This window comes from Harpia harpyja, chromosome 10, assembly GCF_026419915.1.
Source record: "Harpia harpyja isolate bHarHar1 chromosome 10, bHarHar1 primary haplotype, whole genome shotgun sequence".
NCBI classification, from domain to species: domain Eukaryota; kingdom Metazoa; phylum Chordata; class Aves; order Accipitriformes; family Accipitridae; genus Harpia; species Harpia harpyja.
In genome coordinates, this window is record NC_068949.1 from 22,347,905 (window position 1) to 22,361,699 (window position 13,795).

The 13,795-nt window shown below is 45.3% G+C and overlaps 1 protein-coding gene across 4 annotated transcripts in view; it reads right to left on the reverse strand.

Annotated features, from left to right (window-relative positions):
* The window catches only part of ADK (adenosine kinase), a 298,735-nt gene extending 285,005 nt beyond the window's left edge, over positions 1–13,730 (reverse strand). For 2 of the 4 annotated variants that reach the window (XM_052799044.1, XM_052799045.1), the window contains exon 1: positions 13,444–13,730. In XM_052799044.1, the coding sequence (XP_052655004.1) occupies positions 13,444–13,499 (56 nt within the window). In that variant the 5' untranslated portion in view covers positions 13,500–13,730. Of the gene's footprint in view, positions 1–4,421; positions 4,555–13,443 lie in introns of those variants that run through there. The other 2 variants (XM_052799042.1, XM_052799043.1) reach the window with 2 other exon arrangements.
* Positions 13,731–13,795: the final 65 nt, after the last annotated feature.

The following is a 13,795-nucleotide window of genomic DNA, read 5'->3' on the forward strand; positions in this document are numbered from 1 at the left end:
GGTAAGTATATGTTCAGAAACATTCCCCTGAAACTTCTGGGCACACTCTCCCCAACTTCAGTATAATTGTTTCTCACAACCAAATGTAGGATAGTAGAACTTGACAGCTTTTCAAACACATAAAACTTTGAGTACATTAACTGTTTGATTTCTATGAAGAAAAGAAGTGCACAGGTTATAACACAAGTTATTTTTGCAAATAATTCGAATACATGAGCTAATATATACTAATAGCTAGCCTTGTGTTTTCAGTTAACATGTATTTCTACTTTTTTGGTTGTTTCAGCTAGATGTTTGAATTAACTAAGTTCCAAGGTACTAGAACTTCCATGCTTAAAACTAGATATTAACATTCCATTGGCAAAAAGGAGAAAAGTCCATACACTCCGTTTGTACTGGAGACTGTAGTTGTGTCATTCCTTAACTGACAGGACACTGCATTTGGTAAAAAAATACCTTTCTGGGGAAAATGGGAAAAGTCTAAACAATCTCTTTTCAAGTCACAAATTTTAAAAATTCAACAAGTTTAAGCAGACATTTAAGATCACCGCTGTGATCAGTGTTTTCTAATACAAGCTTTGTGAACCACAATCTGGAAAGTCCAGTGTTTCTACTGTTAAAGACTTGTCTATGTAAATCCTGAGCATGTTCAACCTGATTAACCCAAAACTGGCTACATTTCAGTGCAGTAGAAATCACCCTTTCCTTCTTGAGGGGCTGCAAAGTATCTGCACTGTTACACTACTACACTTTTTTGTGGCACAACATTAGCTATAGCAGTTACCTGGCTACAGTTTGCTCCTCTGTAAAAATAAAAATTAAAAAATAAAAATAAAAAAAAAAATCACATATACTCTGTAAAGCCGCATATTGTAAAAGCATAAAATTAAACATAATATTTAGGATCCTGAAGAATGCTAAATTTACAAGTCTTGGGAGCAGGAAACTGAGATGTTAAACTGTTACATTCTCACCAAGTTTAACACATTCAGCAGTACATGTGAACCTTATTGGCCTTATGTTTGCTGTTCAGTCACACTGGATACCTCCATTGATCAAAATTTCACAGATTATTTCTAACCAACTAGATGTGAAACATAGTGAGGAAGCAGCAATAGTTTCCCGAAATGTGAGATTTCACAATACATAGGTTATTTGGGAAATTTGTCTCTGCAACAGACACTGAACAAACATTTATGTACTCCACAGCCTCCTTGACTCTCTCCAGTCCCTTCTCTTGCATGGGAGTACTGGTATCTAATGATCCGAGAAGGATGTTCTTGCTTAACTTGACTAACCTATTGCAAAAGAGTATTTGGCTCAGCTCTTCAAGAAATAAGCAACGACTCCACCACCTGCACAAATTAAGGACATATAACTAACACACTCAGTACATATGTGTGTGTGTATATATATATATATGCATATACATACACACAGACTACATATATATATATGAACAGTATATAAACTTTTAAAACTCTAAACTAAGAATAAGATGTTCATACAAATCTAAAGCTTGTTTGGACGCAGAAATAGGCTGTCCATCTAGCAGGCAAAACTACAGCAACAATGGTAACTTACTTTACAGAAAGCATAGATGTACGCTGCATTTGCATTCTAAATTTTTGACAACAAGAAATATATTTTATGAGTTTGTTATTTAACTTTGGACTAGATGAAGAGCGAGTTGTAATTATAAGTTCAAGCAATATAATTCATTAAATATAAATAAATCTTTACCTGCCAATTACGGCATTTTGTTCGATTGATTTTTCACAAATAGTCAGTGTTCCACATATTACTCTTATCATAAGTTGCAGAAGTAATGAAATGAAACCAAACTGGATAAAAACAAACCAAAAACTCAACAAAACAAAAAACCCCACATCAGTACTGAGCTACCTTTTATTCATTTTTAAGAAGTCAACAAAATTAACTGTAACCGAATTATCTGGAAAGCTGTGTCCAATATCATAGTTATACATTACTAATGCTCTACTGTTGCAGGCATTTTTAAAAATAAGGTCCTGTTCCAAGTTGGCTGCTGAAGATTAGCAGTACTGTATCTAACTATCATACAATATTGTTATCATCCCATGCTACTGTGCACTTCAGTGGAAGTGCAACATCAAAATATCAGTGAAAGCATATTATTAGCTACTGGCACAGAGACAGAGGAATATTATGAGCCTTCGGACACTGGCATGTCTTGCTTAAAAAAAAAAAGATATCCCATTATTTCTTAAAAAACATTTCATACTTTTTCCTTGTTAATTGCTGCAAAAAAACCCCCTCATCTACATAATAGTAACTAATAGTAAAGGAAGCCAAGTTGAAAATTTCACCTTTTTTATTGCTCTATAACAGCCTCATACTGCTGTGCAGCTGTAACCTACACTTAATATTAAATTCTTATGCTAAGATATTTTACAGTCAGAAAGCCTTAATAAAACACGGTTGGGACATCTGGGTGTCCCAATTGCATGACAGCCTGCCTAGTCTTCCATTTACAAATATAAGGTATGGTTTCATAAGATCTAAAATGTTAGTACTTCTATAGGGTTTGATTATGCCCTCAAAAGTATGGCCAAACAAGGCATGTTTTAACCCTGTTCTCAGCATATCCATTTCAGTCACAAAGGACCATAGTTAAACCCCATATACACAAGATTTCAATTTATCAAAAATCATTTATACATGTAGTTAAAACAAAACAGCAATAGTACCAGATTCATAGCATTTCAATAGCTATAAGCTCTCGACTAAGAACATCCTTCTCTCATCTCACTTACCTACGCAACATAAATGTGAATGAGATGACATTTACTGTTAACCATAACTTGTCTGACACTAAAAGTAGCTCAGAACTATTATTCCATGATTCCAGAGTTCAGACAATTTCCCTTGCGTCACTCGTCAGCAAATCACTTTAGCGTATAGACCTTAAACATACAAGTAGCCTGTAGGACTGCTCACATGCTTTCCTTACTTAGGTATTAAGTAAATGCAATATTTGGCTAAGGAGTTACATGTTGGCATACTGACTTAGAGAAGCATCTTTAGTGAAGATTTCAATCATTATGAAACTTTCGGAGTCTTCCAGAGTGACACATTCACAGGTTCCAACTTAGAAGCCAAGCCTAACAGCCTTGGCCTTATGTAAGCAAGGCTGCCGCAGAAAAAAACAAACTGTTCCACCACTACCAAGCTCCTTACACAGCTGCGCTAACTCCACAAGCTCCGATAGTGAGATACTACTGCAATTTCAAAGAGTTACCATCTGTACTCCTCGGTCAGAAACAGTGTGAAATCTGATACATCGAGTTTTGAGGGTGGAGAGAGGAGATGGGAGAGTTGCCTTGAATCATCACTGAACTCGGAGCCTATAATTTTAGGCATTTCTTTAGCAACTGAAGGACTGATCAAAATAACTACATGATGAAGGCTACCAGTTCACAATACCACCCCATCTTCAGATGAAGTGTTTTAGGAGGCAAAACTGTTTGTAATAATTTCTTTCACTGAATGTTAATGGTTTGTCGTTCTTCATTTATCGCTGATAAACTGACACCACCGCAGCTCCAACAGACTGCTAAGAGCCTAGCCTGTCATCATTACCCTGGTTCTCGTTATTTGGGCTTCATTTAAAACCAGGTTCCAGTCATGGCACGCTACCGCGATGCTTTAAGGTTCAAAGGCGGCTGCCGGAGTCCCACGACATCCGTCCTCCCACCCCCACGGGCGGGACCCCGCCGCGGAAGGTGGCCGCCCGCGCTCAGGCGCTACCTTTGACAGCGGCACCGCCGCAGAGCGACGCCGCACGAAACCCCCGGCCGCGCCCCGGCCGCCGCCCCGCGCTTGACCGCCCGCCGCCCGGTCCGGGAGCCCGGCGCGTCGCTCCTCGGGGCTCCCGCCCGGGCAGGGGCGGGCGGCCGCGCCGGGGCTGGCCGGGACGGGCGAGCCGTTGAGGAGCGGCATCGCCCGGCGCCGCCGCAAGCCCCCAGCCGGGGCGACCGTTGGCGGCGGTCGGCGACGCGGGCGCGCGCCCACCTGCCCGCCAGAAATAAACTCCGCGTGCCCCGGGAGCGGGTGACCCCCCTCAACCGCGCGGGCGGCCCGCCGGGCTGAGGGGCCGGGAGGGAACCGGCACGGCTCTCCCTCCTCGCCCTGGGGGCGCGGGGCGGCGGCGTGCGGCCGCAAAACCAACTCGCGGCGGAGGGAGGGAGGGAGGGAGGGATACGAAGCCGCGCTACCCCGCACCCTAACTGCGCGGGTGGAGAAGGAGGGAAGAGCCGAGCTCCGGCGGAATACCGCGCCGGGCGCCCCCGCCCCGCGACCGGGAGCGCATCAGCGCCCACCGCCCCTTCCCCCGGGGCGCCGGGCTGGGCTGCGGGAGCCGCGTCGGGGCTCGGCGTTACCTGAGGGTGGGCATGGCTCCCCGCCCGGCCGGCGGCGGCGGCGGCGGCGGCAGAACCCCGCTGGCAGCGGCGTCGCCTCTGCTCCCCGCGCCCGCCGGCAGCTGCGGCCACTGCGCCTGCCGCCCCGCGCGCCGCCCGCCTCGGCCGCGACTGAGCCGCCGGCCACGGCTCGGCCGACCCACCCGCGCGCCCCCGCCCCGCCCCGCCCGCCCGCGCGTCCCGCCATTGGCTGGGCGGCCGGCGGGGGCGGGCCCGGGCCCTCCGCGGCGGCGGGGCGCGAAGAGCCCCGGAAGGCGGCGGCGGCGGCGGCCTCGGGGCGCTGGCGACCGGCCCCGCGCCCCGGTTCGGAAGCTCACGGTACCGAGCGGCGCCGCCTGCCCGGCGCCCTGGGCTCCCTGGCCGCCATCTTTGGTACGGGCAGAGAGCACGCGCCTCCCGCACACCTCCTCCTCCTGCTCCTGCCGCTGTCACCTCCCTCCCCCGGCCCGAGGAGGCAGTGACGGTCGCCAGTGCTAATTAAAAAAAACGTTTAATCGAGGTAGCGAAGAGGTGCGGAGTGCCAGCCGTACTGCCCACATTAAAGATGGCCAGCGGAGCCCCTGGCACCGCCGTCCCTCAGCTGGCCCGGGGCCGTGGAAATTGCTGCGCTTCCAAGGGGACCGCAACCGCCCCCCGGCCGGGGCTGCTCCCGCCCCGGGCGCCTGCCCGCCGCCCCCGCCCCCCAGGAGCGCTCGTCCGCCCCGACCGCTGACTGACGCCTCCCCCGACACGCGAGTGTTACACACGCGACAAGACCGCGTTTCCACTCTTTTTATTTGCGTGTCGGGTCAGACTCTCACGCCGCCGCAGGTGACCTTCCGGGAAGCCTTCCTCCTCAGCCGCCGCACCCACGGCCAGCGCAGACCACGTCCCCGCGCAACCGGGTGCCGGGGCAGGGCCGGCTCACCCGGCGGATGCGGGCTCTCACTCCAGTTCCCGGGAGGAGATCTACTGCATCCCCGGGTCGCTGGAACGGCTGGAACACCTGTGGGACGCGGCTACCGGACACGACTCTGATCTTTCCAACCTGCCAGAGGGCAAGAGCGGAGACGCGGACGAGATGTGGGCCTGTTTGCCTCCCTTTGCGGGGAAAAAAAGGGCAGCCCTGCGTTGCCTAACCTGTTTCTTGTCCGCCTGTCATTCAAGCAGAACTGCCGTATCAGAAAGGAAAAGCATGGGTAAGGCCAGGTTCCTATCCTGGCTCTTTCTAACCGCTTGCTCTTCATTTGACTGTCAAAGTTACTGCTACCCCCTGCAGATTTGGCACTTACTTTGTTAACTTACCAGCACCAGAAACACTGATTCATGAAACTGATGTCAGAAGAGGTTGTTTTCGCCAAAAGTGAGTTCTGTTGTTCTGTTAAGTATTGCTGTGTCAGTTCTAATTAAATATTTAAAACTTTACAACTTCCTAATCATGTGGTTATTAGCCTTAGTTTCCCTTCCTCTCCATCTACAAAATGGGAACATTGTACTTAGAAAAATTAGAGCCAAACTTTTCAACTGTTTCTGATTTTTGGGTGTCACAAAAGAGACGATGCCAAAATTTGAGATGTTCATGATGCTCAAGGACCTAGAGTGTCACATGAAGATAACAGGAATATTTATGTTCAATACCTGATGTGGGACAAATTTCCTAGATTCTCTAAACTGGACACTCAAAAATTAATCACCGCTTACAAAATTCTTGTTATTAAAGTGCATCAAGGGTCTTGAAAAGTCAAACTGAAACGCATCCACCCCCTTACTGTTGCAACACACAGCACAACAGGTCCCCAAATCCCAAAGAAGGATTTTGAACTCTAATAAAATGTAAATAGTATATTTCGATATATAATGGCTATATCCTTTGATCCATGCTGAACAATAGATTATTCCTAGTTTAACAATTCCAGTGCCTAATAGCCAAACCTCTGTTTTGTAACTGAAAAGGGGGGGGCGTGGGTCAGCCAGAAATCCCAACACAGACAAACATAACAATAGTAGTAACACAGCTTGGTCTTTTGGTCCCATCACTGTATTTTAAATAATAAATCTAGTTTTAAAAAAATCAAGTTGTAGATTTCCTCATAAATAATTGCCTGGCTTTAAGAAGCACATAAGAATATGTAAAGCAAAATATATATAATACATTAACATGATCTATATTTATAGTAATTTGTAACATACAACTGCATATTATGAATATTAAGCCAGAGTCCAGATGAGGTACCATCAAATGTTTCTAACTTTTTACCAGTTCAGCAAGATAGGATCAAAAGGGTGTTTTTCTAAAAAATTAAACAGCCTTTTATGAAATAACATGTACGATACCTCAGCAGCATTTGTCAATAGCACTTTATAAACTTTGAACTACTCCAAAGTGCCCAATCATCTTGCTTGTACTATCACATACCCACAGGTTCTACTGTTACTGACATCTTCAAGGCATCACCTACCACTATGGGGTTTTTTTGTTATTTGCCAGGGAACTTCTAGACTTCCTGATACGTAAGTGGAGCAATAGCAAGCAGGGTACCCCTGAAAAAATGGTCATTTGTCGCTTAGGGTCATTCATAGATTAACTTTATGATGCTTGTGCCACAAATGCGACTCGCAGTCACATCACATGTGCTAAGCAGCCAGCCTGAGTTTGTTCAGCCTCCCTAACATCTTCCAAACTTGCTCTGCTTGCATGGGGCAGCTGATCTGTGCCTTCACATGTGTTTTGGCTTCAGAAATTTCTAAAAGAATTACAGAATTCACAGCTTTTGCACCTAAAAATACATAATACCTGATAGGGTCTAGCCACAATTTCTCTTGACTGCTTCTGTTACTATGCAGTAAGGAAGAGGTCTTCATGACCATGTGAGTTCCTCTACATATAATGAACAATTATTCCTCAGGTGATTTCACTAAAACGCTTCCTTTCAAGCACGGTACAAATTAAAAATGAACTCCACCCCTACCTGATATAACAACAGGTAAGCATGCAAGAATTTTTAAAATTGCACTTTATTGAAGTAATCCATGAAACTATACATTTTATACGTTTGTAACTTGTGTAGCCAAGATATAGGCAATCTAGGCCTTAGCCTTGGACTAATGTGTTATGTTTTACACCACAAACATTTGGTATGAATTGTCCAGTTTACAATACATAAACAAAAAGTTCTCCATTAACCCCCATATTTCACTCAATTTCTTCAAAGTACAAAACTAAGGTTAATCTTAGATAAGCTGCCCACTCTTCTATCTTTGCAAGAGAGAAGGATGATCTTTTACGTAATAGCCTCAGCAGACATTATAAAACGGGACTACCAAGCAGGAAGTCCAAAATTCTCCTTCAATAACAGCGTTTTGCAGACCTTGCATGTATTTTCTACCAGAACAGTGGTTGTTTTGAAAACTTTTCTACAGAGAAAATTTAATATTTTGCAACATAAAATAAGAAGTATTTTTATCTTGTATGGATCTACTAGCAAAGTATTAAGAAGATTTATTATTTTAAAATTCCATAGCATAATCCCATTTCTTTTAATGTAGCTTCACAGACCATACAGCTGTAAGAGCAAAGGAAAAGTCTATAAATCTGCTAAGTCTTCATCATATTGCAGACAGCTATACTTTTTTTTCTATCTTATTCCAGTCAAATAGCCTAGCCCTTGAGACAGTTACAACTGCTTTGTACCACTGAATGTACAAGGAAAAAAAAAAACCACAAAAATATTTCACTGTAAATGAAATCCCAAGGTAGCATAAAGCCAGCAAGTAGCTTTACGTTACCATATCCTTCGAGCATAGAACAGCTTTGACTGTGGTCAAACAATCATTACAGAAATGATTACAGTTCAAAATGGAAAAAAAAATCCCTTTCCCTTCACTGAATTCTGAGTAATACCCAGAGACTTCTCTCCTTCACACAAAATGCTTTGATATTTATATTAGTATGTAAATTGAAATTATTTAAGAAGCAATTTATGTAAATAAAAAATGAACAGCCTTCAGAAAACAGTGTTCACATTGTATTTGCAAGTTTAATTTACTTTTTTCAAGAAGATAAAGTTTTCCGATACATTGTCAGCAAATACTAATTAATGACCTTTACATAGCAACCCATTCCCTGTTTCTGAAACTGGTTTTGTGAAATATTTGTGTACCATGCCTGTGTAAGTAACTCCTCAAATCCAATATCACAACCTTGAATCACAAGCCAGAGTTTTACTTCAAACATTTCCACATGAAATATACCTCAGCAACAACAGAATAAGCCACGGTGGTGTTCTACAGAAAACACATTTCACACTATTGCATTGACACCATATTCAACTAGCCCTACATTCACTCAAGTCTGCTTTCCGGGCATCCTCCTTTTCTGTTTATAAGTAATATTAGTAGATCCAATTAGATGAGTAATTCTACACAAGCTGTTTCATTAGCTGAAAAAGAAGGAACTTGCAAGTCTCAGAAAAATTCACAGAAACTTCAAGATTCATGATGAAATAGGCATATTTGCACTGGCTCCCTTCCCACAGGTAATCAAGCATGCAAGCAGCTCTAGGGACAAGACTAGTCCTGTTGACTGCAGGGAGGCAGCACGCTAAGTCAGAGGTATACATTTCTGTGGGATATCAGCAAAGACTATTACGTCTAAACTATTGTTGTTTGTCAGTATGACTCTTCTGGCCAGGTGGGCTGCAGGTAACATCAGTAGCAAAAGAAAGAGACACCAGCCATGCTCGAGGTCCAGAGCAGAAAGAGTCTTCCCACGACCTCCTCTTTCCTCAGGTTACACTCTCCTTCCCGTAAAGCAAGGAATTACTTTAACTAAAAGGATGAAAACACCGTAACAAGCTTCTCCAATACAAGAACACAAAACTGTGGAAATACGACACACGCTGTGAGAAATCCAACAGGATTACATCAAAGGCCAGGTGAAGACACGTGTCAATCTAAACAGTAATTTGAGAGTTACATATCTGAACAATGGAAATGGGCACCTGAACAGTAAGAGCAAGGTATTTTCCATGCTGCAAATCATTCCAGTTTCGGACATACTTCTGTCAACACAACTTTGAAGGTAAGGTTGCTGCTATTATGTCCTAAATAAAGCAGAATTAGCAAAGTCTGTTGCTACTGTCTTCAAAGTATTTGTTTGCTTTCTACGGAGGTCTAAATATCCATCTGAAGAAAAAGCCTACTGCTTTTATTCTTCTGGGAGCAAACAGAGCAAGGTGCTTGAGTTTCAGATCTTCCTTTGCACTGAAAGGCCATTTAGAGTACTGAGATGGAAAAAGTTACCCATATTTGCAGATATGAGAAATTGGAAAGCGAGAAAAGTATAAACCATGAAGACAGAAACTGAAATGAATACAAATGGGGAGCGAGGTGAAATTAAAAAAAAAGCACCAGGAATGATAAAAGCGAAAGAAAAATTATTTACTGAATTCTAACTGAAAGCTTTGTCACAGCTAATTTAAAATGTTCAGAATCTTCTTTCATTTGTAGAAAGCTGATGAAGGAATGAGCTAAATTAAATGCCAGCTTATTAAGAAAATTAAAAATGCATGAAATTAGCAATATTTTTTACAGTCACCAATATCAAGCTGTCTAAAATCTAGTGGAACAGTAATGACAAAGGACTGCTTTTGATAACAATTACCCACAGAGTGTTTGATAATTTATTCTGAAAAGATGTATAATAGTAACAGAAGAAGAAGAATATTGTACTTTGTACTTTTAGTATAAAGTATTTGTCAAATTCAATGCTTACGTTGTCTTCATGTAGATAAACTCATTTGTCCAAACAGCTAGCTACGTCATGACTATTCAATCAATACAGCAGCTGCAGAACGGCCAGAAGGCCATAATGCAGCAGAGGGGACTTCACAGCAGAGGATTCACAAGTTTTTTCATTTTTTTTTCTTCTGCACACATGCATATTTCTAGAGAGACATGTATATTTAAGCTCAAACATTTCTCCAGAGAATATCCAAATTCTTTCATAACTGTACCAGTCTGCTAACAGAAATCTGGTTGTGGTTTTCACAGACTTCAAGATAAAACCGAACCAAACATAAAAGGACACAAATCCTTAGTAATTCTCCTCTAAAGTAATGCCTCATGATGTTTCTAGTAAGTTGATGCTACCACTCAGTGACAAGCCATTTGCAGTTTTGCAAGCCTATTTTCTGTTCAAACAGTACAGTTTACACACACAATGATATTTTATTTCACACAGCAGAGATGTAGTCAGAAGCCTGAAACAACGCAGCATGCATTAACGGCCTTGCCTAAAGCCCGTTGGTTTTAGCAGGGATTTGCACCCGTCAGTAAAGACAATGCAAAACCTGCTGCCCAGCAGATTAACGTCAGCACAACGCATTGTTGAGCCGGGAACGCTAGTTTGGGTCTCAGGCTTTGTGTTCTGCTCACTGGGTGGCAAAAGCTGGCCATCCTATATTGCTTTCAAACAACTTTAGCTGAACCTGGTCAGCTTTGCCTACCTCGGGAGGGAGCAATATTTGCTTTCCTTTGCCTGAAAGGATCAAAAGGTAACAAAAAAAAAAAAAAATGTGTATCCATGAAATCTCCCTGATGCCACTTTGAGAGAGAAATTGATGAAAAAAAAATATAGGGGAAGGAAACGTTTGTTATTGTTGACAAGGTAATGCTTATATTACAGAGTGGAATTTAAATTTTTTATGTCATTTTTTATATTAAAATAGCTTTCGTGGTAGCCACAGGAAAGATTCAGGTTCGTATCACATGGGAGAATAAATTATGTACAAGACCATCCTTGTTGAGTCCATTAGACATGGTCTTCTGAAGAGGCTGGAGAGTCTCAGCTCTAGATGCTGAGAAAAAGGAATTCTCCTCTAATTCTTGGTATAACAAATATGACATTATTATTTCCCAGAATTTTCAAGTGATTTTTCACATCTTTTCTAATCTGTAGGTTAACTGTTTCCAATACTCCTGAGCATATGTAACAGTGCTTTGCATTAATAACCAAACCTCGGTACAAATACAACAAAGGCAAGGAACCTCAACCATTCTGGTACCTTCTGTACTGGCTTTTAACACAGGACAAAGTCCCACAGCAGCACTCAGCCAAACACGTTCTTGCTGCTATGTTCAAACATGTGCAGAGGTCTGCGAAATCTAGTCCAACCACCTCACCCACTTCACGAGTCCAACCTGTGGCCCACAGCACACATTAACTTTATCTGATCACCAGTTAATTATGACATTTCTCCTCTTACGAAACAGAGCTAGAGTCTAGTTTACACTTCATATTGAAATAACTTGAAACAGAATTAGAGTAGACAAGTTCTAACAATGTTCCTCATGTTTTATCTATCATACCTTACAAAAAATATTATTTTCAGTTTAATCAGTTATTATCAGAACATGTCACCATGGCCTTCCATTCCATTGTAAACGTCCTTTACGTTTTTAACTCAGTACTCCAATAACTTTCTCAAATTTTTGAGTTTTCATGTTTATGCTCGAAGCAGATAAAATGCAGTTTCCTCTATTAAGCTTTATAAATAGAAACACTGCAATTGCCAGTTTCTTGCCCCACCTTGCTTTAAGGCCCATGGAAATAACTGTTGGTTTTTAATTACAACCTTACACTGCTGCCTGCCATTTATTTGCTTTCAGAGCTCAGTTACATTTTTCCTCTTCCACTATCTGCAACTGAGCTTGTCAACTATTATTAGACTTCAGAAGTCACTGAGCTGCCAAAGGAGTAAGTACCCTGACTTTGACAAATTTAATAGGATTAGTTCTTTCAGTAAGGACATCAGTACCGAAAGGGACTGTCCTCACCTCAGTACTAAAGACCATCTCTTTTATGCTATATTTGAGCAAGTTATCAGTTATCGCCATGGTAATTTTGGACCTTTCAAGCCTTATGTCATTAATCCTCTTCCTATACTGAATACCTGGAAGGAGATCAGCTATCTTACAATTATATTCGTGTCTGAATGATCCCAAGAAAACAAACCAGAAACTGCACCAACAAAAGCTCCGCTACAGCTCTCTCAGTACTCATTCTGACCGTGCTTCCTGCACTGAGAAGCCTTATATTTTTTCAGCTATGACATTTAAAAATAAATGACTTGTTTCGGTGCAGGCCATCAGTCACATGGGATTCAGTCAGTGATATTATACAGTGAGCACACAAATAAGGAAGTATAGCAAATGGCACAGATTATTTCAGTATGAAAGCGTTTAAAAATATTCCACGTGTCCTGAAGAAAACGTTATCTGTTAACGAGGATTTTCAGATAACTAAGCTCCTAAGGGGGACAGTGAGACCCCCTCAAGGGTACTACTGGGGGCTTTCGGAGGCTCTTTTCAAAGACGAGGCACGCGGGGTGACAACCCAAGCTGTGTTTCAATACCGGGAGCCGTAGCTGCAGGCAGTGCTCCCTTTCACCGCGCCACCCCGTCCAGGTGCTCAGCAGCTCATTCGCACTAACCGACCCCAAGGCAACACGAGGGCCCCGCGCACCCCGCGGCTCGGCCCGGACCCCTCGCCCCCCCCCCCTCCCCCCGCCACGGCAGCAGCGCTCCCGCCCGCCGCCGCCCCGGCTGCGGGGCGTCCAGCACGGCGGCGCCCCCGGGCAAACACCGGGGCCGGGCACCGGTGCCCGCGGGGGGGCAGGGGGGTGGCCGCCAGGACGGCGGCGGCAGGAGCAGGGGCGCCGCGGCAGCGCAGCGGGACGGCCCCGCCGCCCGCCTCCACGTGCGCCCGGCACCGCCGGGAGGGGAGCGCGGTCCCGCGGCGGGGCCGCCCGCACCGCACCGCACCGCGCCCAGCCCGGCCGAGCCCAGCGCGGCGCGGCGGGACCCTCCCGCCGTGACTTTGGCCGCGCACCGCGGCGACACGTGTCTCGTCCTCCACCGGGGGCAGCACCGACGGCACCCAGCGACCCTCCGCTATCCGCTGGGGCTTCTTGGTGAAGAAGAGCCCCTCCCCGCCGCCCGTTACCTCAGTTGCTTTTGCTCCAGCTTGAGCTTCTTGGCTTGCGGCTCCCCCGCTGCCATCTTCGCCTGGGCGGCGTGCGGCACGCTCCGCTCGCCTCGGCCCACCCGCCCGCCCGCCAGCCCCGGCCCGGCCCGCCCCGCCCCGCCGACCGCGCCGGCACCGCCACCGGGGGGCGGGGGCGGCGGGGCGGGCGGCCGCGCGGGGCGCCTGACGGGGAGGGGAGGGGAGGCCGCGCCGCCCGCCGCTCCTGCCCAGCGGTGCGCTGCCGCGCCGCCCGCCCGCCCGGGCGGTTTCAGCGCCTGGAGGCAAGCCCCGTCCTCTGCCCGCCGCCGAGGCCGAGGGGCCCCGGCGGGTG